Source organism: Lynx canadensis, chromosome C2 (genome assembly GCF_007474595.2).
Source record: "Lynx canadensis isolate LIC74 chromosome C2, mLynCan4.pri.v2, whole genome shotgun sequence".
NCBI lineage: Eukaryota > Metazoa > Chordata > Mammalia > Carnivora > Felidae > Lynx > Lynx canadensis.
The window spans coordinates 154370928-154398811 of record NC_044311.2 but is presented as its reverse complement, the minus strand read 5'-3'; the positions used below and the strand labels follow the sequence as shown (position 1 = coordinate 154398811).

Genomic DNA, 27884 nt, shown 5'->3' with positions numbered 1-27884 from the left:
CTCACGCATACAAAGTAATACAAATTAAAAACTACACTGAGATAACCTTCACCCATCAGGTTGGCAAAATTCCCAAAGGGGTGACAACACCTTGCTGGTGACGCTGACTGGAGAGTCAGGCCACAGTGTACATTGCTAGGCAAATGGTACAGCCAACGCAGAAAAGAGCACAACCTCCTTAGAAGGCGCTGTGACGATACCCATCAAGATGACAAAATGTTAGGGCACCTGGGGGCTCAGTTGGCTGAGCGACTGACTTCGGCTCAGGTCACGATCTCACAGTTCGTGAGCTCGAGCCCCACCTGTATCGGGCTTGCTGCTGACGGGGCAAAGGCTGCTTCAGATCCTCTGTCCCCCCCGCCCTCTCTCCCCCTCCCCTGCCTGCACACTCTCTCAAAAATAAATAAACATTAAAAAAAAAGATTCTTATATGTTTATACCCTCTAACCCAGCAATTCTATTCGACTTTCGTATGTGAGAATAAACACAGACAAATGGGATCCACTGCCAACACTGTCTATAACAACAGGAGACTGGAAACAACTTCAATGTATCCGTAAGGAATTGTTAAATGAATCAGAGAAGAGCAACAGAAGATTACGAGGCTCAAAAAATAATGGGGAGAGGGGGCGCCTGGACGGCCCACTCGGTTAAGTGTCCGACTTCGGCTCAGGTCATGATCTCGCGGTTCAAGAGTTCGAGCCCTGCACTGAGCTCTCTGCTGTCAGTGCAAAACCCACTTTGGATCCCCTGTCCCCCTCTCTCACTGCCCCTCCCCTGCTGGTTCTCTCTCTCTCAAAATAAACAAACTTAAGAAAATAATGAGGGAACACTTGAAGTCTTTATAACTGCCTCTAACAGAGCGGGGCACTATATAATGCATTGTAATTTGAACACGATCTGGCCGTTTTCAAAAATTAAATAAAATAATGGAGATAAAGGGAATACAAGTCACAACAATATTTACAGAACAAAACTTACAGAAAAGTAAACTTGTCTATTTGCAAAAGTACACGGTGGAATTGCCAGAAATGAAAAATACAGTCGATGTAATTAAAAGCTCACTGAATAGTTTAAGTGGTCGACTGAACACAGTTGAAGAGAGAACTAGGGCACTATGGGATGTATCTGCGGAAAACTACACAGAATACAGCAAAGGTAAAGAGAAGAAAGTATGAGTGAAAGGTCAAGGGACATGGAGGAAATAAGGAGAAATCTCACAATTTATCTCAGGAGATCCAAAAGAAGTAAAAATGGCTATGAGGTAATAGTGAAGGAGAAACCAGCCGAGAATTCTCTAGGATTGATGATAAAAAACACGAATCCTTAGATTCAGAGAGCACAATGAGTCTTGAGCAAGATGAAAAACAATCTATATCTACATACATCATGGTGAAACTCCAGAAGACTCAAAATTGAACCTAAGTCTGAACAGCAAACAGAGGAAACGGAGGACCCTTTTTGGTACAACTGAAAGTGACTTTTCATCAGCAGTAACGTTGGCCAGAAGACGTTGAAACATCATCTTCAAAACACTAAGGGAAAAACGGTCACCCCAGAATTCCACCCATAGTTACATTATGATTCAAGAATTGGGGAAAAATGAGGGCCACCTGGGTGGCTCAATTGGTTGAGCATCCAACATCGGCTCAGGTCGTGATCTCACGGTTTTTGAGTTCGAGCCCCGCATAGGGCTCTGTGCTGACAGCTCAGAGCCTGGAGCCTGCTTCGGGTTCCGTGTCTCCCTCTCTCTCTGCACCTGCCCTGCTCATGCTCTCTGTGTGTCTCTCTCTCAAAAGTAAATATTAAAAAAATTTTTTTAATTTTGAATTTTTATTTATTTTTGGAGGAGAGAGAGAGAAACAGAGCATGAGCGGGGGAGGAGCAGAGAGAGAGGGAGACACAGAATCAGAAGCAGATTCTAGGCTCTGAGCTGTCAGCACAGAGCCCGACATGGGGCTCGAACCCACAAACTGTAAGATCATGACCTGAGCCAAAGTCGGACGCTCAACCGACTGAGCCACCCAGGCGCCCCCTAGAAATTTTTTTTAACTTGGGGGAAACATGAAATTTAAAAGAAATCCTAAATTACATTCTTCAGCATAAGGAAAACTGCTGTGTCATAATGTTTATCCATTTTCCTTTGTCGGGCTTTGAACAGTTTTTAGTTTGATGAAAATGGCGGTTTTATGTAATAATGTAATTACTGAATGATGTGCTTTAGTTTGTTTTATGAATAAAGCTGCTTCTGGTCAGGTCTTTGGGTGGAAACACACATTCATTTCCTCACTGCATCTACCTAAGAGTGCCGTTGCTGAGTCATAGAGTAGGAATATGTTTAACATTAGCAGAAAATGTCAAACCGTTTTTCCATTCATACTAAACAATTTCAGCAAAGTGAGAATCCCTTAACGGAGGATTAGAAGGGAACTCCAAGAGCCTACTCCATGCACCAGACTATAGGACTGCTCTCACAAAAAATCCAAGTGACTAACAACTATTTTAAAAGGAGAATTTAGCAACGTGACTGGATAGAAGATTAATATACAAACAAACCCTGTGTTGCCTGTACACCAATCAAAATAGGTACCTAAGCAAGAGGTATATGCATAAGAACTTCTTGAAGAAAACTGCAAAAACTCTGTAGGATATAATAGAAGACCTAAACAAGTAAGACTTAGCACATTCAGGAGGAGAAGACTTGTATAATAAAGATTTGATTTGGGGGCGCCTGGGTGGCTCAGTTCGAGACCCGCGTCGAGGCTCACAGCTCAGAGCCCGGAGCCTGCTTCAGATTCTGCCCCTCCCCTGCTCGCACTCTTGTCTCTCTCTCTCTCTCTCTCTCTCTCAAAAATAAATACACATTAAAAAGTAAATAAATAAAGATTTGATTTCTTCTCAAGTTAATCTGTACATCCAGTGCACTTGCTCAAAATCCCAATAAGGTTCTTCAGAGATCTTGACAAGCTGAACAAAAGGCCAAAAGTAGCCAGGACCATCTAAAGAAGAATAAGGAGAAGAGGTGAGCCCCTGCTGGATATTAGGTCTTATTATAACTATAGATATTAAACTATATGTTATATCACAGGGGCAGGCAGCTACACCAGTGGGATAAAAGAGAATGTTCAGAAATAAGAGATCCAGGGGCACCTGGGGAGCTCAGTTGGTGGAGCGTAAGATTCTTGGTTTCGGCTCAGGTCATGATCTCACAGTTCGTGGGTTCGAGCCCTGAGTTCAGCTCCACACTGACAGCACAGAGCCTGCACAGAATCTCTCTCTCTCTGCCCCTCTCCCACTTGCGCTCTCTCTCTCTCTCAAAATAAATAAATAAACTTAAAATAAAAAAAAAAATAATAGATCCAGATTTATACTGAGTCTTGGTATACAACAAAGATGTTATTAAAATTATTTAATTATTTAACTTGAATCTAAACCAAGCCAAGTTTATAGAAATGTGAGGTTAAATGAACATGTTAAATGATACCATTAGGAAAAATCCAGACAAATCTAAATATATCCTACAAAACAATGGGCTTTTGGGAAAAAAAAAAGAACAGCTAAGAATACCATTTGGGGGGTAACTGAGGAAATCTGAATATGGCCTAGATACTACACAATATTACAATGTAAATATTGTTGGTTTTTTAGGAGTCATAATGGTATTATGGTTATATACGAGTCTGTCCTTACTTTTAAGAGATATTTGTGGATGAGGTATTATGGAGTAAAATATTTAGGAGTAAAATGTCATGATATCTGCAACCTATTTGCAAATGGCTCAAACAAAAACTACATACACACATATACTAATATATATCAAAATATAAAAATTATTAAATCTAGATAGTGTGTATTTAGAATGTCATTATTTTTAGTCTTTTCTGTATATTAAAATTTTTTATAATAAAATATTGAAAATATCAGAGGAGAAAATATATTCCACAAATGGTACTGAGAAAATTGAATGCCCTTATAAAAATTAGATTCCTACTTCACATTATGAGAAAATGGGGGGGGGGGAGGAGAAGTATATAGTATCTCTAGAAAAAAAAATCTCTATTTTCTTAAAGAAAAATTTCTTAAATAAGGTACAGAGTAAAAGCCGTAAAGAAGAGATTGGTACATTTTATTTCCCTAAATGTCAATAAATGTAAGTGAAAGCTAATAAAAACAAGTAAGAGAAATCCAGAGACTAGCAGATATTTACACCACATTAGCCCCCCAGAATTAACGGATCAAATATTAAGACTGTGTAGCCATCAATAAAAAATATGGTAGAAAAATGTCCATAAGCTATTAGTAGAAAAATTCACCATAAGAGAGAAAGCTCAGACACCCCGAAAACATCCAAAGTTGCATCATCTCAGAAGTAATCAAACTGTGACACTATTTCACACATATAGATTGGCAAAAAGCAAAAACAAAAACAAAACAAATAGAATAGAATAGTTTGAGGAAATGAAAACTCTTGTAGAATCCTGATGGTCCAGCTACCTTGAGGACAAATCCAACAGCAGCCAGGAATTCCAAAGACTGGCATACCAAACCATCTAGAAATTCCATTTTCAGAAGATCTCATTCACAGGCAGAAAGATGTTCGCTGCAGTAGTGTTTATAACTGCAAATATTAGAAACGATCCAGATGTTAATCAAGGCAGGACTGGGTAAATAATCTGGGTATATTCATCCAAGAGGATACTATACAGCAGTCAAAATGGGTGATCTCCCATCAACACGGAAAATCTAGTAAATGTAATGCTGACCGATAAAGCAGGTGGACAAAGGATATATATTATTATCTATAGTACTGTGTAGCATTCACATACATTTCATTTTATTATTTTTCAATAATTGTTTCCTTAAATTTTTTTAATGTTTATTTATTTTTGAGAGAGAGAGAGAGAGTGAGTAGGAGAGGGGCAGATTGAGAGGGAGACAGAATCCGAAGCAGGCTCCAGGCTCCGAGCTGTCAGTGCAGAGCCCCACGTGGGGCTTGAACCCACAGACCGCAAGATCATGACCTGAGCCGAAGTCGGACGCTTAACCGACTGAGCCACCCAGGCGCCCCCGTGTACATTTTAAAACACCAAAAACCCACAACCAACCAACCTATGTTGGTTGTTATATGGTACTTATTTACAGGTATATGGGAGACAGCTTCTAAGGTGACGCCGACGATCCCCGCTCCCTGGTGTTTACGCTTGTGTAATCCCCCTCCCACAGTGCACCAGGGTGGTTCTGTGCGACCAACAGAATAGGGCGGAAGCAACAGTATGCCCTTTCAAAATTGGTTGGAAAAAAGACTGTGGCTTCTGTCTTGGTTGCTCTATTGCCCTTCTACTCCCTGCAATCGCTTGCTCCCGGGTGACCAGACGACTGTCCTAAGTGTGCTCGGGGAAGCCTGGTGTGAGGTCCAAACGGCAAGTAAGGTCCGGTTGGCAAGGTCCAACCACAGGAGTGAGCTTCCAAGAGTCCCCTCCAGCCTCACGAGAGACCCTAGACCACGAGAGACCCTAGACCAGAACCACCAGCTAAGCCACTCCTCGGCTGCTGACCTTCAGCACCTGCACAAGGTCAAGTACTGCTAAACTGGGGGCTAAGTTGTTACCAAGCAAGAGATGATGAATGCAAGGTACTCATACCTATGTAGTGAAATGTTACGTGCGTAGTAATTATAAGAACGTACACGGGTTTCAAGCTAAAGGGTAATTCTGGGGAAGGCAGTGGGGTGGGGCTCTAACTCCACTTACTTTGTTTCTATGACACATTTTTGAAGAAAATAAGACAAAAACGTTAGCATTTGTTAAATCTGGGTGTTCCAAAAGTGTGTACAAAGCACGTGATTTCCTGTGACTTAAATCATTTTCTTTGTTATTTAAAGCAGGTTATGAATTAAAAATAAACACTTCTAGAAAGAGAAAAAAAAAGCGGTGTCTCTCTTCCATTTATTACAGCCCCATAGACCACTGTCTGACTCCTAATTGCAGCTTGGAGGGAAGCAATTACTTTAATGGCTAAACAGTTTGCACGGGAGAGGAGACATATCTGCGTGTATTCCCATGGCTGGTGAAATCAAATGTTTAAGTACCAAAACCCTAAATATATATTTTTTAAATAGTAACAGAAAAACTTCTATAAGCACACCTAACCAAAGGATTCATGCTGAAATGCAGGAACGAATGCTGCTTTGCCTGGAGACGCTTCGTACTAAACTATTTCCAACAGCAATTCACTTAGGAGACACGGTGATTCCGCTCCCTGCGGAATTAAGTGGACGATATATGGCTGTTGCCATAGCAGCCTCTACTTTAATGGTATTTAACAAGAGAACAGAAATTGTGAGGAAAATTGCTTTCGTTCTTAGTTCTCTGGGTTATAAGAAGTAAAACATTCAGGGGCGCCTGGGTGGCTCCGTCAGTTAAGCGTGCGACTTCGGCTCAGGTCACGATCTCATGGTTCGTGAGTTCGAGCCCTGTGTCGGGCTCTGTGCTGACGGCTCGGAGCCTGGAGCCTGCTTCGGACTCTGTGTCTCTTTCTGTCTCGCCCCCCCCCCCCACTTGTGCTCTATCTCTCTGTCTCTCAAAAATAAATAAATGTAAAAAAAAAAAAAAAAAGTAAAATATTCACATCCAGGAGACAGAGTAGCATCTCAGATTATACACTCCCAGGTAGTGCCCAGAGAAAGGTCTCCCCCAGGGATACCTCACAGGCTAAAAACAGTTAATGCACTCTCAAAGATAAACATTATCTCAAGGACTCTGAGCCTGCTCACCAATAAAGTCAGAGGAATCTGCGTTAACGTTTAAGAAGGTATTTGCAACAAGTATGTACGTGGTGTTGGGTATTTTCTTTTTTTTTCTTATGTTTTATTTTTGAGAGAGAGAGAGAGCAAGCGGGGAGGAGAGACGAGGGCGGGGGGGCAGACAGAAAATCCAAAGCGGGCTCCATGCTGAGAGCAGAGAGCCCACTTCGGGGCCCGAACTCACAAAGCATGAGATCATGACCCGAGTCGAGGTCGGACGCTTAACCGACTGAGCCACCCAGGTGCCCCAGGGTGGTTTTTTTTAGACAGCACATGAGTAGGGCCAATATTCCGGATGTAAGTTCTCCTTTCACTATTTCTCTTCACCCACTCTCCAAATTGTTGTTACCCTTCGAGAACGCCAATGTGTCCAAACGAGGCTGTGAGGCACCGCGACGCATCACTGACCTGCTTTCTTAACCAGGATCCCAATGTTACGACCACGATTTGGGTAGCAAATAATAACTGAAACCTCCCTCTCCGGAATAAATCAGCGGAGATCGTTTGACACTCTCCCCCAAATTCTCCCGTTGCTTTTAGATCCCAGGGAAGGTCTGGTCAGGGTCGAAGCGACCAGCACAGTTAGTCAGCCTTCCCGCCCATCCTGTCGCTACGTCTAGTGTCTAAGGATGCTTTCATCTAACCCGCACGCCTCCACCCCTGCACTGCATGGTGGTCTTGTATTTCACCCCAGCCTCTAATCTTCTTCGGTTCCACCTCCCTGTTGCCCACTCTTTGGCTGCCTCACGTCTGCTTAGTTTTTTTCCTCTCCCTTGGCATGTTACCCACCAACTCTGAATCCAAAGTGCCAGGATTTGTGAGTTCCCTGCAATCCTACCCAGAAGCACCGTGGCACCCGGCCACTGCCCGCTCATGCGTTCTCCACGCGTCCGGGTGATTCCATCCCATGCCACGTCTAGCCCTGGCCTTTTCCACACCAGCTTGGGCTACTGCTAGACGTACTCGACCCCCCGCCCCCACCCCGCTAAACCATGCGCTGTGCGGACACCCCATTCTAGCAAGTTGCTCATCTACAGACGTTCTCGAGTTTGGGGGGATTACCCGCCCGTCATCTTCCCTGTCCTCTCCTGGTTTCTCTGAACACCTGCCCCACTCTCTCAAGCTCAGCTCTGCAGAGCCACGCTGCTGACTCACCCTCAAACCAGCTCTCCAAAAGAATTCTAGGAGAAAAACACGCTCCTTGATCTCATTATTTTAGGATTTCAAGAAATAGCAATGATAGGCATTGACTTATTTCACAATGAAGATTTCTTGGAGGGAAAGAAAAACACACAGCTTACCCGTGAATCTGCTTTATTTATTTTGATCTCACTGTCAAAAACCCTGTAATTCATCCCCAAGGCCGCGTATGTTTATTCTATGGTGTGAGATACCCTTTTTTTTTAATGTTTATTTATTTTTGAGAGAGAAAGACAGAGCGAGAGTGGGGGTGGGGCAGAGAGCGGGGGAGACACAGAATGTGAAACAGGCTCCAGGCTCCGAGCTGTCAGCACAGGGCCCGACGCGGGGCTCGAACCCACGAACCGTGAGATCATGACCGGAGCCGAAGTTGGAATCTCAACTGACTGAGCCAGCCAGGCGCCCCTTTGAGATACCATTTTAAATTTAACCCGAGAGACAACTATCACGCTAACATTTACAAGCACTTCCCATGTGTCAAGCACAGGACTAAACGTCTTACGTGGATTGTCTCGCTTACTCCTCTCCACAATCTTACGGTACGTCTTACTGGTAAGACCGATCAGTGACGACAGGCCCGCACCGAACAATTCAGTAGCAACTGACACGCTACCAAGAATCGCTTCCAATAAAGCGCTCCGGTTAGGGTCCTCTGTCCAACGCACGCGTCGCTTACCTGCACAGGGGCTTGCCGCAAAGCCCACCCTCTTCCGAGCTCTGTCAAAGACCACGTAGAAGCCCTCCATCACGGTAGCACCGATCACCAGCGCGTTGGTGGAAGGTGAAATGCCGAATCGGTAACATTCGTAGTTCAGGCCAGCCCCCATCATGGGCTGGATGTAAAGCTACATAAGAGGACAGAGCAAACAGACAAGGAGGGGCATGAATCGGGCAGTGTCGCGGAGCTGTCGAGGTCACGCCGCGTTCGGAACGCCCGCCCCCGCCTCCCAGGTGCTGTGGGGAGATACACTGTGGGGTGGGGTGGGGAGGGGTGCGGGGACATCACCCTGCCATCCAGAAGCTGAGAGCACAAGCGTGGTGATAAGCATCGTTGAAAGTGACGAAGGCACGTGCTCCACCTGTAACTTCACGGGGGCGCCACAGTGATGTCCGTCCGTCCGGCCAACCAGCCAGCTGTTATTGACAGAGCACTTGGCATGGCTTAGATACTGCCTCAGGGCCAGCACCACAGGGCTGAAGGACACCCCGTGCCTGCCCCCTTGAAGCTCCCCATCTACGGAGGAGGCAGGAGGTAAATGCGGAGTCGGGGGGAACCGCTCCGACAGGCCCCTCCACGGCAATGTCGCCCAGCGAAGTCTCCCCCTCAGACCTCTTCCTTCGCTTGGCTTCTGAGAAAGGGTTCTCTCCTCTTCCTCCCAACTCACTGGCCGCTAATTTCTTCACTGCAAGCATCGGAGAACTCCAGGGCTCTGGCCTCTCCTTCTGGCTGTCCCCCTGGGTGACCCATGTGGCCCCGTGACCCTAAGCACACCCCTGGGCTCTATGCTGACCCCCGAATCTTGACCTCCAGGCAGATCTCTGCTGCCACAGCCACACTCTTACGTCTTCCTGCCCATTCGCCACTCAACCGGCATCTCAAATCTAATATTAAAAAAACTGAACTGGGAACATTTCCCCCAAATGTGCCTTTTGTTTAAGGTCTTCTGTCTCAGTAAATCCATGATTCACCCCGTTACTCAGGCCCTACAACACCGGGCCAGGATCTCTTTCCCTACACAGCAGGCCTTCCTCTGAAATGGAATCCGAATGCAATCATCGCTCCCATCCCCATGGCTACCGCCCAGTCTGGACCATTGACATCATCTTCTCTCCCGAGCAACAGCAAAGGCTCCTCACTGGCCTAGGACACTGTCCTTGTCATCCTCTGCCAAAGAGAGCTTCCAAGGAGGCAGCAAGGCAGAAGCAGGAGGATCTATTCCCTCAAAGAGAGAGAAGCCGTCAGAGTCAGAGAGAAGATATAGCACACCTCGTGGAAGAAGGGTCTGTCCTAGCTGAGGGCCATTTCTTGCAGGGGCTGTGAAGTTCAATAAACACAAACATGGCCCTTGAGGTCCTTGGGGGGGGGGGGCAGGGCACGGAGGGGTGGGGCACGAGTTCCAGAGGAAATGAGTCAAAACTTAAAACAATCAGAGAGCAAATCATCCTTGCATCAGTAAGAAGGCTCCCTTTGTTCTCTTAACAGCAAAGTATTCAAATGCAGGCAACCGAGAGAATACAGTGGCTTAGTAACACAAAATACCAAACATTTGGAAAATAAAGCGTAAGATTACAACACGAGTAGGAAGAAGGACCTTCTTGTGAGTACTGACCGGCCCTAAAGGGCAAAAGCAGAGGAAAGATTTGGAGGGAAAGGTCTCGAGCCCTGGGCTTTGTTGCCAGAAGGAGTGTGGGGGGGGGGTATTTTCAGAGGGTGCAGCAGGGAGGGGCTGTCCCAAGGAAGGAATGGTTTGCCTCCCGGCTGCACCCCGACAGCAGGAGGCAGGACAGAGCACCAGCCACAAGGAGTGACGACACGAGAGCAGGAAAGGAAACCAGAAGTCAGGCTGCAGAGAGAGTATCTGATCAAACGGACCCCTGAGGAAGAGGAACGTCACTGCCCCGCGGTCAGTGCAGAGAAGGCGAGAGGGAGGGCGGCTGCAAGGCAGGGAGGCGAGCAAGGACATCGCCTGCAGCAGCTGCTGCGTCCACGGAACAGCCTTGCCCTTAGAACCCTGCCCGACTGGTCTGTCTGTCTCCAAGCCCTCCTTCAAGACAAGGACCCATTCATTCTGTTCCTCACTGTATCCTGGTGCCTAGGCTTCTAGGGTACGACAGGCACACAGGAGGACCTCAGGAGGTGTGCGCTACGTTGAGTGAGAGGGGCTAAGCCTCATCGGCACCAAATGAAAAGCACGACTTCCCCGGATCAACTCAAATTAGGCAAAGGCAGGGGACAGATACACTTACCTGCCGTCAAAGCACCTTCACCTAAGGTTCTGTAAGCAAGCCCTAGGAAAGTACACGAACACGAGCACACACACTCCCCCAATGATTCTATAATAAAACCCAATCAATCATCACGTTGTCCTGTAACAGACGCTACCGATACAAAAACACGCAGACTGAATCTGGGATCTTTTACTCTTCCTGCGTGTCTCCCGGACGACTTCCAGTAAAGGTTCCAGACTGTAGATGCTGGAACACGCTGGGAGAGCTGCAGTATCGCTAGATCTCAGAATAAACTGTCTGCCTCACGCGAAAATAGCACCCATAGACCAATCAGGGGTAGACTGGCATTATTTACATTTTGAGGGTTCTGGGGAAAAGAAAACCAGAATTCGCCTGTGGGCTGGGGTTGGGGGCCGCTTTTGAAAACTGGCCAAAACAGATTCAGCCCATGTGCTTTTGGAAAAGAGCGCCGGAGACGGACAAAATTTCAGAGATGCCTCTGACACAACGCTTTTCTGTACTAGCCAGCATATGCCCTCCAGTACTGCTGTCACCGGAGGTCCTAGGCAGGGGCCCCCCATTCTAAAACTTTGGGGACAAGGAGCCCTGATGGCTGCCCTAAATGTTAGGAAGTGGGGGGCAGGAGTATTAGGAGATGCTCCCCCCCCCACCCCCAGCGCTGACCCTGAGGGGTGTGTCAGTGGCGCCCGGAGCTTGTGAGATTCTCAGCAGGCGACAGTTCACAACTGCCCATCCAACTGCCTGCCGTGGACGTAACAGATTTTCCGCCGAATGCCTGTTTTCTTGGTTTCTTCGGAGTCCCTGATGCTGGCAGCCAACCCCATGCCATTAATTTACCATTACGTGCTCACCTTTGTCCTGAAGCTAGGATTCGACTTTAGTTACGAACCACGCCGGGGAAATGATGCCTACCTCTCGAGGTGTGCCCAAAATGCAATCACAGCGCGCAATTATTTTAAAGACACAGAAAACACAGCACCGTATGCAGTGAGAATGTCTCTGGCAAGTATCGTGAATCTTCTTTTATAGTTAAAGGGACAGACGGAGAAAGGGCGAGGCGATCTGCTCAAAGGTACAGTGTGAGTCAGGGGCAGAGCTGAGAACGTAACCGAAGCCTCGGGCTCCGGCCGCGTGCATCCTCTGGGAAGCCTTCTCCCGAGGCTTCTGGGCTCTTCCCCAGCAACCCTCCATTCCTGGAAGGCACGTCCCCCCTCCCCCCATATACAGTCGAGAAGGAAAAAGGCAATATTATCACTTCCTTCTTTCCTCTGAAATGACTCCTCCTGCCTTACCCCCCACCCCCCATCCCATCCTTTATCCCCAATTCACCAAGTCACAACAAAGGCACACTCATCCGGTCTGTTCAAAAAACAGTTACTACCCACTAGCCTCCCCGGCCCAGTCATTCCTGGGAAGGAACAAGGTCTTCAGTCTCCTGGTTCTTATCTTCGAGGAATTAATGTAGCTGAGGGAGAACTGTAAGGGTGCGTGCGTGTGCTTTTAAAGAAAACAGAAGTCGAATGAAAAAGGCGGCAGCGTAAAACACACCCTACAGACACGACTGCATGCCAGATGAGACGACTAAACAACATGCATTATGAGTCTGAAGGGCAGCCTCACAACGGGTTATTCTGCTCAGCGGAGGGTCAACAAAAGAGGGTTTGTCTGAGTTGGATCTTGAAGGATGGGAAGAATCTGGATATGCAGAGGGAGTGGGGAGGAGAGGGCATTTCAGGCAGGGGCAAAGGTTAAGCGATCGGAGCGCGCACAGAGCCCTAGAGGACGGTGACCGGTGAGTGGTGGGTCAAGGGCGTAGCAGGGCGCAGGCTGGAGGGCGAGGAAGGGCCCAGCGAGGCCCAGAAAGCCACCGGGAATGAGGACGTCAGTACGCACGGAGCGGGGACCCACTGATGGCTCACGGCAGGCAGAGCAGGCTCAGAGCGGCCACATAGAAGATTACGTGGCAACGTTTTTAGGAGAGAAAGAAGGGGGCTGGGGTACATGGAGGGCACTTGGGAGGTTCCCGAAGGGGGACCAGAGCGAGAGCCAGAGCGAGATGGAGCAGGGCACAAAATGCTGTTCGATTAGAAGCTTAGGAAGAGGAGGGGGCGCCTGGGGGGCTCAGTCGGTTGAGCGTCCGACTTCGGCTCCGGTCATGATCTCACGGTTCGTGGGTTTGAGCCCCGCGACGGGCTCTGTGCTGACAGCTCGGAGCCCGGAGCCTGCTTCGGATTCTGTGTCTCCCTCTCTCTCTGCCCCTCCCAAGCTCATGCTCGGTCTCTCTCTGTCTCTCAATAATAAACATTACAAAAATTAAAAATAAAGTAAAAAAAAAAAACAACAACACCAAAAACCAAAACACGTACTGGTGCTTTGGTGGATACTGCAAAAATGTCCTCAATTCCCGACCTTCCCTTGTTGCCAGGCCCTTGCGATGGCACTGTGCAGCCCTCCCGTTGGGAGGTGGGAGCACTTCCCCCCCACCCCCGGGCCCCCAGGGGCAGCAGTGCCGGGGAGGTGATGGCCAGCTGTGCACCTGCTCCGGGGGCTCCTGCGTGTCTCCCCTCTCTCTCTGAGCCCGCCACCCCCGTGCGTCAGCCACTGGACGGTGGGAGCCACTAGACTCGTGAGTGAGGCCACCCTAGACCACCCAAGCGAGGCCCGGCCAAGCACACCAGCGAGCCTGCGGAGACCAGGCAACCCGCCCAGACTCACGCTCGTGGACAGGGCTGCTGGCTTTTGCGGTCACCTGTCACACGGCATCACCGTGGCGATCGACACCCCACACAGACGTGCTATCTGTACCGGCACGTCCCGCACCAAGGGCCTGACTTCCGCACGGGACGCGCTCCGGGAGAAAAGCACACGGGCCGGTTCGTACCTGAGGCAGGATGGTTAGGCGGAACGATCGGCTGGAGTTCTCGTCTCTCAGGTAGATGGAGATTTTAGGGAAGTAAGACCAAGGCGTCTCAGAATTCGTCCAGCAAGCCAGCTGGGACCCGGTCCAGAAACCATCAGAGAATTCTGGAATCTGGACAGAAAGAGAGCACGTGAGAAACCATGACTCGTCTGGCGTGTCAAGAGGAAACCGCTCCCAGCTCTCCTCATCCCCTCGCCAGATGCCCGTGGCGGTAAACAACGTTTCCTCGGGACGGCCTGGCCGAGACAGCAGTCTTCTGGAAGGCGAGCGGTGATGACGAATCCCCAGCTATTAAGATCCCCCAGGCACACGGAGTCCTTACAGTCCACACGGAGTCCTAAGTATCAGGCGCTGTTCCGAGCCCTCTGCAGCAGTAATTCCTTGAATTCTCAAAAAACCCCACCAGCACAGTATCACCCCACCCCATCCCACCCCACCCCCCAGCACTTTATGGGCAAGGAAACCGGAGCACAGGTGAAGTAACGCGCCCAGGGTCACAGCAGTGGCCAACGACCCTTTAGGAGAGAGAACCTTCCGAGCCTTTCGGGCATCGCCTCTCCTTTGAACTCCAAGCGCGGAACTCATCCCGGTGCGCAGCCCTGTGGGGGGCTCTCTGCTCTCCGGCGATATCGTTCTGCTCCTCCAGACATCAGCTCAGACGCCCTCCTGTCCAGGAAACCCTCCCCACCGTGCTGCTACCCCGTCATGCAGCTCTCCCCCTCGCTCTTTCTTCCTGCGGTGGTTAGAATTTGACATTCGTTGGTGGAACTGCCGAATTTCTGTTTCCTGCACCACAGTCTGAGTCCTTTAAGGACAGAGGCCTGCTGTCTGTCCCACCTGGCAGTTCTAACACCGGGCCCCCAGGAGAGACTCAGGAAGTATTTGCGGGAAAAGCGAACAGCCAAGGCCACACAGCGTCCACCTGGGCCTCCCGCCCTGGTCTGGATGGACAACGCCACCGGCACATGCCCACCAGTTGCCGAGTCCGCAAGTCAAACGCAACTAACTCCCATCAGCTCACCAGGGCGAGTGTAGGTTCCGGAGGACATCTACCCGCACCTGCCAGCTCAAAGAGGGAAGAACCGTGCCGGGTGTGCCTCTTCGAAAACGGCCGGCAGGGCGAGGGCCCAGCTCAGGTCAGAACGAGAGAAGTGTGCGACAGGAAGAGCTCTAGGAGTGTATGTGACAGGAACAGATCTAGGAGAGCCTGGGACAGGGGCACAGCTGGGACTGAGTGTGATGGAGCAAAGGCAGGAGGGCATGGGAGGGGGCGGGGCCAGGAGGGCAAGGGAGGGGGCGGAGCCAGGAGGGCATGGGAGGGGGCGGGGCCAGGAGGGCAAGGGAGGGGGCGGAGCCAGGAGGGCATGGGAGGGGGCGGGGCCAGGAGGGCAAGGGAGGGGGCGGGGCCACGAGGGCATGGGAGGGGCGGGGCCAGGACACGGGAGGGGGCGGGGCCACGAGGGTATGGGAGGGGGCTCAGCTAGGAGAGCACCCACTTGGAGTAACAGGTGACTGTCACTGGGGAGGCAGGGGGGAGAGAGCATCTCCAAGAAGCTGAGCTGAGCTAAGGGCGGGGGTGGGGGGCCAGCACGAGATGTGTCTGAGGGAGGACGGGCAGAGAAGCTGCCTCAATGGGTAAAACCGAGGTCAGCAGTGGAGGCTGGTGGGGCGGATCGGAAGGAACAGAGGGGAGACAGAGGAAATGATAGTGCCCTGGCATCTTCACCAGAGACCATTAAGAGAGATCTGAGCTTTGTGGCAAGCCAGTAAGGTGTCCAAGTGGGATCTGCACAGGCCGCTGGTTCTTGAGTCTCAACTCCAGGGGGCGGGCCTGGCTAGAGTCACCGATGGGTGGTGATGTGGCGTAGATGGAATCCCTCGGAGAGAACACAGGGAGAAGGGAAGGGCCTAGGACCCACTCTGGATCAGGCTGGCAAAGGAGACCCCACGAAGAGGGTGCAGGGACCAGAAGTCCAGGAGGAGGGTGTTATGGAAGCAGAGAGGAGGTAAGACAGGTAAGCAGGGATGGTGTGCAGGCCAATCGGGGCAAGAACTGAGAAAACTGGGTGTTGCCGCACAAACCCTGAGTGCCGTGTACTACAGGACCACACCCGGCAGGTGCAAGCCCCCCTCCACCCCGTCCTGGGCCACACAGTGGGGAGAAAATGCCCCCAAGTTTTTCGTCCCCCCACGGAACATCCAGCATGAAACTTAGTGACTGATCTGTAAAATTTCTAATGTTGGCGTTAATATATTTTCACCTTTTATAAAAGTTAAGTCGAGGTGAACTGTGTATCAGAGGGCAGAATCCCCTGCCACAGGAGCTGAGAAGGGTGGGGCTGTCATCTGCTGGACCCAGGGACGCGCTAAGACAAGGGCGGCCGGGCCTGCACCCGGGGAAGGGGGCCCCACATCAGTGCTGGGAGCGACACCGATGTGCAGACGGAGGGATCAGGCCCAGGGGGGTGCCCAGTAACTCACCTAAGGGGTATAGCTCTGAATCGGATGGGGGACCATCTACCTCCAAAGAGGTGTCTGTGAGTCCAAGGGCCTCCCGGAAGGCTAAGCTACGTGTCCTCGGGGGACAGTTTTGACCCTCAGATCACAGAGTTTGGGGTCAGAAGTCATCCACAAGCAGGTATCGTCCCGCTTCTGGATTTTACAGATGGGGAAGCGCTGGGCAGAACACAGGGGCACTTCACCTAGGGGGACGGGGAGCCCAGGTCTCTGCCATACACAGAACTCCCCATGAGGCTCCTCTCAAATTACAGACCTGTAAACCACGCATTCCTAAAATCCCAGCTCAACAATCCAGGCCACGAGCCCAACATCTGCACTGCGTCTAACTCCCCAAAGCCGGCCATTTCCCGGGGCGCTTGGGTGACTCAGTCGGGTAAGCGTCCGACTTCAGCTGAGGTCATGATCTCGCAGTTTGTGGGTTCAGGCCCCATGTCGGGCTCCGCGCCGATGGTGTGGAGCCTGCTTGGGCTTCTCTCTCTCTGCCCCTCCCCCATTTGTTGTGCACTCCCTCTCTCTCAAAAATGAATAAACTTAAAAAAAAAAAAAAAGTCAGCCATCCCCTTAACTGGAAAGAAACCCTACGCCACGACAGGCGAGAACACTGGCCATCTGTGGTCCACGTGCACTGACCCAGGGACCCCGTCTGCCCTCCCTGGACTTTCTCAGCCCAAGACAGAGAGCCTGCCCGGGTCCTCCCCTCCCTGACACAGGCTCTGAGGTCACAGGGTAATTTTAGACAAGGCAAACACGTTCTGTAATCTCATTCCTTCTACCTCCTGCTTTTCTCACAAAGTCCGTCGCCGCTGAACGGGGGCTGTGACGCCGTCTGGGGTCCCAGCGCCTGGCAGGCGTGGCCCGCTCTCTCCCCGCGGGGCTCACACAGGGGCTGGGGTCGTGGGCCCCGCACAGGCCGGGGCTGGCCACAGGCTGGCTGGGGTCACACGTACACACGCATCGAGCATTTCTGCAGGATAAGCCCGAACACATTTACGGCCCAGAATACTCCGTCTGAAGAGGCTCATGTCAGGTCTGCTGAGGACATTTTCACTACTGAAGAAAATCAGCATATGGCTCCTTATTTTAAGCATGGTCTGATTTTCAGCCAGCGTTCTGAATTTAGGGCACTAAAAACTTTACTTGCCACTTTTTTTCTGATTCAGCAGATACGAGACAAGAGAGGAGCTTTACTCTGGCTTTTGACCGCTGCTGCCTGGAAATCCTCTCAAGCTCAAAAAGGGCCTCGGCCCTACGTCTGTTTCACGGCCCCTCTTCGTCCTCTCGGATCACCTGCCGCTCTTCCCATGATAGTCTCAGACTCTTGAAGTCTGGTTCAGGACAACCAAAAGCCCCGTGCTCCTCCCCATGCTTCTGCGAGAAGCTGTCACAAAGCAGCTGCTACGTCTCCCTCTCTCTCTGCCCCTCCCCCGTTCATGCTCTGTCTCTCTCTGTCCCAAAATAAATAAAAAAAAAAAAAAATTAACAAAGCGGCTGCTACGCATGTTCCGGTCACTGGTTCTTCGAATCTGGCCAGTGGAGCAGTGGGACGGTCGGGCCGGCACTCGTACCAGGAGAAAGACTCTGGGTGGGAGACGCGCGCTTTTGGTGACCTTGCAAGCGTGGCCCTGTGCAGACAGAGGCTTACGAAAACACCCAAGAAGCTGAGGAAAACGTTTGGCACGCGTCCGAACAAGGAGCAGCAGTGGCACCGTGGTTTGAACATGAAACAGAGGCTTCCCCTCCCCGAGCATCACCGTGTGGGGGCTTTCTACCTCGGCCCTCACGACAGCCCGGCGACGAGGGCATGGAGACTCCGAGGGCCCGAATCCCACCCCGGGGAACCTAGCTACGTTCAAGCGCTTCAGACCCCTGAAGCTGTGCCCTTCCCCAGCCAATGCCTTTGGTCCATCCCGTTGCCCCGAACCAACTGGAAAGTTGGAGCCATGCTGGAACACCCGTCAGCCAGTTCTCCAAAATGCATGCCGCCCTTGGCCGTGGTTTTAATCATGATTACGCGGGCTTGATTTTGATTGACCTTCGTCTTCTGTGAATCACATTCTTTTACAGAGGTAAGGAATTAAAATTCCAGCACAGCTTGGATGAAGGCCAAAAAAAAAGAGTACAATTTTTGGTTTATTTGTTTTGTTTTACAAGCTGCAAATATATCCTTGGTCTACCATGTACTTTAATATAGAGTATTACCAAGTGGATTTTTTTTTCTTAGATTAAAAAAAAAAGTCCTACACCCACTACACTATTATTTGAAACACTAAACAGCACTGCACCTTCAAATCCAAGTCCTCTGAGGTTAAAGTGAAGAAATTCTTTGCTGGTTAAGAGTAAGACTGTGAACTTAATAAGTCATAGTTTAAAAAAAAAAAAACCCAACCCCTCAAAATCCTCGGATGACGACTACTGGAGTATAAAGCAGTACCCCTCAGCACGTGGTCATGACCTGGCGGTCCCCGAGATTTATCAGCGCCCCGAGGACTCACCAGAGACGTGCGGGCCACGGCTTCAACAACCGCATCAAACACCTTCTGGGGCAGGCGCAGAAGTGTGGTGCCGCTATCCACGATGGCTTTGTCTGCATTGTACTAGAACAGAGGAGAGTTGGCGGGGAAAAGGCACAGACATGAAACTCCATAATCGATGTGTGGCTGCAGCCTGCTATTGCTGTCATTGCTACATACGCATTCAGGCAGCCATGGTCCCTCACTGGTGGCTAAATTCCTTTCCTATTCTTGGAACTTGGACACCAGCCCAAATGCTCACTTCCCGGATAAGAAACTGAGGCCAGGAAAAGGAAGTGACGTGACCGCCGTCCACGGCTCTCTCCATGCAGAAATTCCCCCATTTGGGGGCGCTCAAATGTCCTTGGAGGAGCCCCCGAGGGCAAAGACCCACTTGTCTTTCCAGACGGGCGTGACATGTTAATTACCACGTATACAAATCATACAAAGTCAAGTGTTATCCCACAAATGGAGAAAGAGAAGGACAGAGAGTCTTTATTTAACAGACACCCGCTACCTGCATTTGACGGAAGCACAGCCACGTTCAGGAAAAGGATCTCACACCCACACGTGGAATCTGTTTTTTATTGTAGGCCCTCCCATTTGGTTCTACCGCCGGATTCTTTAACGGCAGATAAGGGTCTCTGACGACAAACCCGGCTTTGGGGCCTATCGAAGTGCAAGGGAGCACCGCTTTATCGAGCTCTGACGGGTGTGCGTTTGGGAACTGGTGGCAGAAGGCACGGACCGTAAGGAAGCGATGGCAGGTGGGGATTTAATGAAATGCTGTGGTTTTTATAAACCATCCTGAAAGCTTGTTTGGTTTTGTATTTTTCATCCTGAACATTCTACAAACCAGGCCGACCTCGTCACGTTGTCCTCCTCATAATGCCATCGTGGCCACAAAGGAGCCAAACGCAGACAGGGTGTGAATACGGCTCACACGTGACTTGGTGCCCCAGCTCTACACGTGTGCCTCCCGCGAGGACAGGCGAGGTGCGCCCCCTCGAGTGACAGCTGAGCGCTGGGGAGGGTGGGGGGGTGGCGAATGGAGGATTAAGCTGATGATCTGAGTTTCATTTTGCTTATTTCTAGCCCCCCCCCCCCGCCCCCCCGCCGCCTTTCCCCGTCGCACTGACGAAACCTGCTCATTCCATTCTCTTCAACACAGTCCAGTCACCATCAGGCCCAGACGAACAGTGAAAGACGTGGCCCTTGGGACAGTCCTCCGCACACACCATTTTATGCTAATTTTCCCCTGCGAAGCCAAGTGACTGGAAGGAAACAAATTTTCTGGAAGGAGGAGTTCATGATCATACAAAAAGGCCCTGTAACTTTTAATGTAATGAATCTATGATTTATCTTGTAATGTAACAGACTTTCTATTTTTCTATTCGGGTCCCAGCGGTAGTATTTAAGCGACCCAGCCACACAAGGGTAGACACAAAGAGATCACGGTGCAAATACCTCTCTGCAGTCCAGATTAAGGCTCTGGCCTCCAATTTCCAATTTCAGAATTTCTATCTGGTAATACCACTCCTCCTTAATAGGGGTATACCAGATGTCTCCTTTGTACAAACTTGGTTCAATTCCACCCAGGACCTGAGAAGAAAAATATTTACGGGGGTAAGAAAAAATACGTAGGCATAGCAACACGTTACACAGAGAAAGCATGCGATCAGAAGGTGAATCCTCACTGGGATCAGTACCTTCACGTTATTGTGATGTTACAAAACAGATAGATATGCTTGAAAATTAAACAGGGAACGTTTGGGGGCCATGTATCCAAAGGTCCAACAATATCATACCCTAGTCTAATCGAGATGCTCTGGGGGTTTCCATTATGTAAAGGAAGTACATACAATTTAGCCTTATGGTCTCGAGACTTCGCTTCCTCCAAACACATGAAGCGAAATAGTTAACTGCGTTGATTGACGAGAATTTAGTTCCTCAGAGGACTTAGACTTACTGTCTTGCAATTGTGCGTGGAAAGCAGAACAAAAGAGCTTCCCTATCCAAAACTGCATGCTGTCAAACTATAAAACATCGCCCCGTGAATCCTAGGCTGCCCTCTGTCCAGAAAAGGGGGTACATAAGGTATTAAGATCGTGTGTACTCGGGGCGCCTGGGTGACTCAGTCGGTTGGGTGTCCGACTTCAGCTCAGGTCATGATCTCACGGCCCATGAGTTCGAGCCCCACGTCAGGCTCTGTGCTGACAGCTCGGAGCCTGGAGCCTGCTTCGGATTCTGTGTCTCCCTCTCTCTCTGCCCTTCCTCCACTCACGCTCTGTCTCTATCAAAAAATGAATAAACGTTAAAAAAAAAAAAAGATTGTGTGTACTGTTAGCAAACGAAAGCAACTGGGCTTGCTTCAATTAGAGGGGTTGTGGGCACGTGCCCCGAGGTGCCCTTCTTGTACTTCGTCCCTGTCACCTCCTGCTTTAGACATCAGGGTGCAGGGCTCATTGAGGGGACGCCCAGGCCACAGCATATCCACAGCACTGATGGCTTTGATCTAATAGAAAGCTTTCCGCTGTGTGCGAACGTGTGCGCACAGAGAGACAAAGGATATACAGGTGTGCCTGTCTCCCCACCGCACTGATGACATCACCAGCATTTCCCTCTGCTTCCCCAAGGCAGAGAAAAGCCCGCTCACCGCACCCCCTACGGCTCCTCACCTGCCCCTCCCCAACCCGCCAAAAACTGTTACCCTTCAAAGAAAAAAAATTTTTTAAGAAGCTTTAATGGATTTGGGGGAAGTAATGACAATCATCAGCTTTTGGATGGCAAGGTAATTAGGAAAGATAAAAATAATTCCCAATTGTATCCATTTTCTAAAGGTTCTAGAACAAAGTTATCAAAATTCCACAGGACTTCTGCATGCGCCCACGTCTACTATTCCTATCACGGTGTCAATGAAACAGAAAAAACTGCCCGATTGATTTGTGATTTTTTTCCCCCCCTTTAAGACTAAAAGATACCCACAAGACTACCTCCGTTGGTACCGGATCCAGCGACGGGCAGACCTGCCCCACACATCTGCATGGAGAAGACGTTGGGGATTCTTGCTTGTGCCACCAGAGAATCAAAGAATGTCTCCAGGGAACTTGACGGCTGTAGGAGGGAAAACGGCGACGGCACAGATGAGTGACCCAAAGCAGACACCACGCGTGACGTACCAACTGTTTTCCTAATTTGTCTCATGGCTAAACAACAAACAAGCTGCAGTAATTCAGAAAAACCTACAACAGACTTCCCACCAGGCGGCATTTTCCCCGCTGGAGCGGCTCTGTTGTAAAAATAAGACAGTATTTCTAAAATTGGAGCGATACGGTAGATTAGCGAGGCCCCTGCGCGGGGATGGCACGCAAAAAGAAGAGGGTATTTGTAGAGCAACCACGACGCCGTCTCACTTGTCACCACGACTTTCCGGGAGGCAGGGGTGAGACGTGGAAGTAGGTGGCCGAGATGGGTGGTGAACTCTAATCATGGCCATCTCAGAGTAACAAGAGAGCGGTCTCCAGGTGCGGCCTTTGTGGCTTCAGAAAACGTCACTCACTCCTTTCAGTCACGGTCGTCTGGCGCACCGCGAGACATCTCTGATCACAGCACCCACTGAACGCCGGGGAGCAGGAAAGCAGCAGGGAAGGGACAGTCCTGGGATCCTCAGGTTGAAAAGCCCCTATTCCCTGCTGGGCCCAAGCGGCCCGTGCCTCCCTTCCCGTGGCGCTGGCAGTCACTTGGGCACCCCCAAGTCTCCAGGACTCGGAGGAAGAGGCACGGTGTGCGAGCAGCTCTGAGCTGGGGGTGGGCCTCCCCCTGGTGGTCTCAGGGCAGGTCAGGGACCTCCGGGCAGATTTTTGACAACTGGGAGATACCAATCACTTGGAGTTGTTAGTTTTTTAAGTTTATTTCTTTTGAGAGAGAGAGAGAGAGAGAGAGAGAGAGAGCAAGCTGGGGAAGGGCAGAGAGAGAGGGAGAATCTCAAGCAGGCTCCGCGGGGGTCAGCACAGAGCCCGACGCGGGGCTCGAACCCACAAACCGTGAGATCATGACCTGAGCCGAAACCAAGAGGCAGGCGCTCAACTGACCGAGTCACCCAGGCGCCCCTCGGAGTTGTTGGTTCTTGACGGAAACTCGCCTGTGGTGGCACAGGTGCCATTGGCACATTCTGACCCCCGACGGTCACCGTCAGAACTATTTGCTGCCTGTAAGAATTAAAACTGAAATTCTGGAGGGAGTAGGAGAAGAGCCCGCTGGCAAAGAGAAGTCTTCCCACGTATTTAACTCTGTTGTCTCTGGCCTCCTAGTCCTGCTTCCGCAACTCTCTGCCAGGAGTCGGCACAATCTCTGTACGCGAGGTGGGCAGAGGACTTGGCATCTGGGTCGATGTCGGAGAGACAAAGCCCCCTCCTGCAGGAGGCCGGGTGTGGTGCTGACCCAGGCCGCTGTGCCTCCGGTCACCCGCACGGGAGGCAGCGAAGTAAATAAACGCTGCCTGGAACTAAATTCTGGCTCCGTCCCTTGCCAGCCGTGTGACTTGTTCCTTTGTTTCTTTATCTGGAAAATGGGAAAATAATAGCCTCCTAGAGCTGTCGTGGGACTCAAATGGGTCCATACGCACAAAGGGCTTGGAATAGTGCCTGGTGCCCGGCAAGGGATCCACTGTTACTCTGTCGAGTCACTTTTCAGAAGGACGGCGCCTCAGGATCCCTCTTGAGGTTTAAAAACACACAGGTGCCAGGATCAACCAAGAGAACCGGATTCAGGAGGCGTGTAGGGGGACCGAGACACCACACGCTGTGGTGGCCGCTGAGTGGCTCGGCCAGTCTCTTCCAGACCCCAATCCAGACTGCGCCGCCTGGCACGGGTCTCCCGCCACGCGCCTCGTCCCACCCATCCCGCGACTGTCTCCCCCAGGCTGGGACGGGACCCCATCGCTGGTAATCTCGGAATTTCACGCACAAAAAGGTCACGTGGGAAGTCCGGACACCCAAAGGGACCCCGGAGTCATTACTTCCCAGGAAGTTTATTATCAACATTATCAATTCCGGGAAATTCAGCTCCATTCTATCAACCTCCAAATGACCCGCCATGACACCAACCGGGCACACACCTTTCACGGTCAATGTCAGGTAAACAGGGAATGGTTTGTCCTTGGTCACGCTGTCAGGGAAATCGTATTTAGGAAGGTAGGTGATTGGGGCGCCTGGGTGGCTCAGTCGGTTGTGTGTAGGACTCTTGATCTCGTCGTGGTTCATAGGATCGGGCCCCGCGTGGGGCTCTCTGCTGACAGCTGGGAGCCTGCTTGGGATCCTCTCTCTCTCTCTCGCTGCTCCTCCCCCTCCTCTCTACCTCTCAAAATAAATAAAAATAAACTTAACAAAAAGGAATGTAGGTCAAGAGTCTGCAGATTTCCCATTAAGCTCGCCACACAGTACTGAGAGAAAAAGGGGGCTCCAGAACCCCCCAGGGTCTGCAGACGGGCTCTGGGCAAGGAAGGTAAGCTTCTCTGACCCTCAGTCTGCACAGCCATAAAATGGGAGAACACGGCCTTCCAAAGTTGGCCTCATGGGGAGGTCTCGAGATTCAAGGGAACCAACATCCTGTGATGGGCCTCACGGGCGGTCTCTCCTTGAGAACCACAGGGTTGGGAACCTCCCCCGACCCCTCCCTGCTGCCCCCTCCCCGCCTGGCCCCCCCTGCACCGTTTACTAGTGGGCTTGGGCTGGAATAAACGTCCTTGCGGGGAGAGAAAACAGGCCTCCCCTCCTGGGCCCTCACGGACCGCGGGGGGCTCTGCCGTTACTGGGCGAGTAGGTCCCACATGCGTGCGCCTTGTGGTTTCACACTCTGCTCTGGCTCCAAGCCTGGCACCGAACAATGAGCAGAGCAAGGTGCGGTGCCCACTCACCCACTGCAGACTAGGTGGGGTGACCTCCCGCTTTGCTCCGGTGTGCACAGACCGAGCCCCGGGCACACCCTGGCTCCTAATCTGCTGGCCTCTGGCTCCCTTCCTGGTGGAAATCCCCGGGCCTGTGAGCAAGCCCGCCCCCCCACACTCCTGCACACCAACGTCCCTTCCTTTGGGCCAGCCTGAGTCCAAATGTTTGGAGAACATTCAATTCTGTCCTTCCCATTTTGTGCAGGTTCTGATGCTGAAGAGAGCGAGGGTTCCGCGCTTTCCCCCCGCGCCTCCTGGGCCACTGGCTGGCGGTCCCTAGGACGTGCGTTCAGGCCCCACTCGGGCTCCGGGGGGGGGGGGGGCTCCGCAGGGGTGTCTGCAGCCACAGCAAGAAAGCACGACGCTCTCCTCCGTGGTGGGGAGCCTCCCGGCTGAGGTTCAGGACCTCCTGCAGGCTCCGTGTCTCCACGCGAAGGTGGGAGTTTAATAAATGTCTTTTCGGGGCGCCGGGGTGGCTCAGTCGGTTGGGCATCCGACTTCGGCTCAGGTCATGATCTCGCGGTCCGTGAGTTCAGGCCCTGCATCGGGCTCTGTGCTGACAGCTCAGAGCCTGGAGCCTGTTTCAGATTCTGTGTCTCCTTCTCTCTGACCCTCCCCCGTTCATGCTCTGTCTCTCTCTGTCTCAAAAGTAAATAAACGTTAAAAAAAAAATGTGTCAGGGGCGCCTGGGTGGCGCAGTCGGTTAAACGTCCGACTTCAGCCAGGTCACGATCTCGCGGTCCGTGAGTTCGAGCCCCGCGTCAGGCTCTGGGCTGATGACTCAGAGCCTGGAGCCTGTTTCTGATTCTGTGTCTCCCTCTCTCTCTGCCCCTCCCCCGTTCATGCTGTCTCTCTCTGTCCCAAAAATAAATAAACGTTGAAAAAAAAAAAAAAAAAATAATGTGTCTTCTTTTGACCCTACCCGAAGAAAAACCCCTCACCACCATAATTCAAGTGATTCAGGTTCTGTTAACATTTTTACACGGCAGAAGTAAAACAGGCAGAACTAAGACAAATGAGGGAAAGTAACGCTTTGGGTGTATCTTGGCAGGAAAGTTCGAAGGACTGCACCGTTTACCTTAAGCTTCACAGATGCCCAGAAACACGATGCGCTGTGTGACCACGGTCTGCTTCCGCCACGGGAGTCTCACGGACCGCCTGTGCCCCGCGGCCCGGACCCAACCGCCACCCGTCCGAGCACTGGCCCCAGACGCGTCCCACCTCTGACTCACCCAGGTCCACGCCGGCCTTACCTTGGCCAGGGCAGCATACGCGAGTCCCAGAATCCCGTTCCATTTGACGCCGGGCAGAAAGAAGTTCTCGGATTCGAAGATGGTGGCAATGTTGACAAGAAATGAGCCATTGAAGCCTTTCGGGATGGTGACCACGTCCTCCCCCACGAAGCCCGTCCAGCTCCCTTGCGTGTACTTCACAGTGACGTCAAAGCCCTTGGAGCGGTACGTGCTGGACCTGGCGGAACACGAGGGAAGGCATCGTGTTCGTCTGTGAACCCGCGTGCTGACACGGCGGCCGGTCCCCGTGGCGGAGACCGCTGTGCTAAGCGCCGGGGGGGGGCTCTGACGGTCAACTCTTCAGGACTAACGGTGGCCCTGCCGACGAAGTGGCATTTCCCACAAGACACGATCGCTAACGTTTGGGTGGCAGTGGTTCCGTGCCACGTGTGAGGGAGGTACCGGGGTCGACATCTGCCCCTGTGAAGCCAGTAGGTCAGGGGCTTTACTTAACTGGATGAGCCTTTGAAGGCAGAAATCAAACCTGGGCACCCGCCTGGCCCTCTGGCTTCACAGGGGCCCTGCAGTGGCTTCTCTGTGACACAGGGAGGGGCTGCGGGCAGTGGCCCGGGGTTCAGGTTCACATGTACAATCAGTGTGAAAATACCCAGTGATGCCCTCCACCTCCGCGGCCTTCCTCCTGATGTCACAGACTCCTTCTCCAGGTTGTCCCCAAGGCTCCAAAGCTCATTATACTCCTACCAAAATATGGGCGATACCAAAACATGAAGGGATTCAGACGATGGTCAGGGCAGAGGAGAATCCTGCCCTTGGGGAGACCGACAGTAAACAAACGAATACACAAAATTCCAAGTGGTGACAAAGAGTGTTAAGGACTCTCCAGAGGTGACCTGGAGGTGACCCAGGCGTCTGCAAAGCAACCACATGTGTGTGAGACATGCACAAAGACAATGAGCCACATAGGAAGGACATTCGGGAGGGAGGACAGCAGGTGTCAAGGCCCTGTGGTGTCCCAACCTGTAAGGTAATTCTCTTACCCAGCTGAGTTTAAAAACTCTGCTGATGTACAGCAAAGGACCCAAAGAATGTCTCCAGGCAAGTATCTGAGCATTCACACCACACTCACCCCAGGAAAACTGTCCACTTCCTCAGAGAAGTGTCAAATCACCAAACAGATCAGTGGAAAGTGCCCCCATTTGCCTGTGGTTTTTATTTCGCTGATTTATCACTGAACACTCAGTCCTTGTTGTAGGATTACATGGACTAATGCAGTCTTGCCTGAGGTCAGGAAGGAAGTTAAATCGGAGATGATATGACCTCTTTTGGGTGGGGGGGTGGGGGGGTGGGGTGGGGGGTGGTGCGCACATCTCTTAAGCTTTAAATATATTCGACAGTTTTTAATTCGGTAATCGCGCTTCTGAGAATTTGATCCTAAGGAAACACCCATGATGCAGGTGGAGATTCAGGTACAAAGACAGCCATTATGTTTTATCTGTAATAGCAAACGGTTGGAAACAACCTAAGCGCCCAGTAAAAAGGAAACAGTTTAGCAAACCATACTATATCTCTATGATGGAACATTACATAAAACCGAAACAGACTAAGTCATTTTCAACGACACAGGAATAAGGGACAAGAAAAATGTCGGTGGCTCCCTTGGGTGGTGGGGTTTGTAGGGGAGACTCCCCTCGTTTTTTAGGCCCATCTACAATTTCTGCATACTTAACTTCCACAATCAGAAACAAAAAAGAGTTATTTTTAAAAT

General features: G+C 51.1%; 1 protein-coding gene across 2 annotated transcripts in view; it reads right to left on the bottom strand.

Annotated features, from left to right (window-relative positions):
* The window catches only part of BACE2 (beta-secretase 2), a 91828-nt gene that overhangs the window by 15133 nt on the left and 48811 nt on the right, over positions 1–27884 (bottom strand). Inside the window, exons 3-8 of one of the 2 annotated variants that reach the window (XM_030329296.1) lie at positions 26120–26336; positions 21908–22036; positions 20390–20524; positions 18905–19006; positions 13854–14003; positions 8679–8847 (exon numbers count right to left, since the gene is read on the bottom strand). In XM_030329296.1, the coding sequence (XP_030185156.1) occupies positions 8679–8847; positions 13854–14003; positions 18905–19006; positions 20390–20524; positions 21908–22036; positions 26120–26336 (902 nt within the window). The remainder of the gene's footprint in view (positions 1–8678; positions 8848–13853; positions 14004–18904; positions 19007–20389; positions 20525–21907; positions 22037–26119; positions 26337–27884) is intronic. The other variant, XM_030329298.1, reaches the window with a different exon arrangement.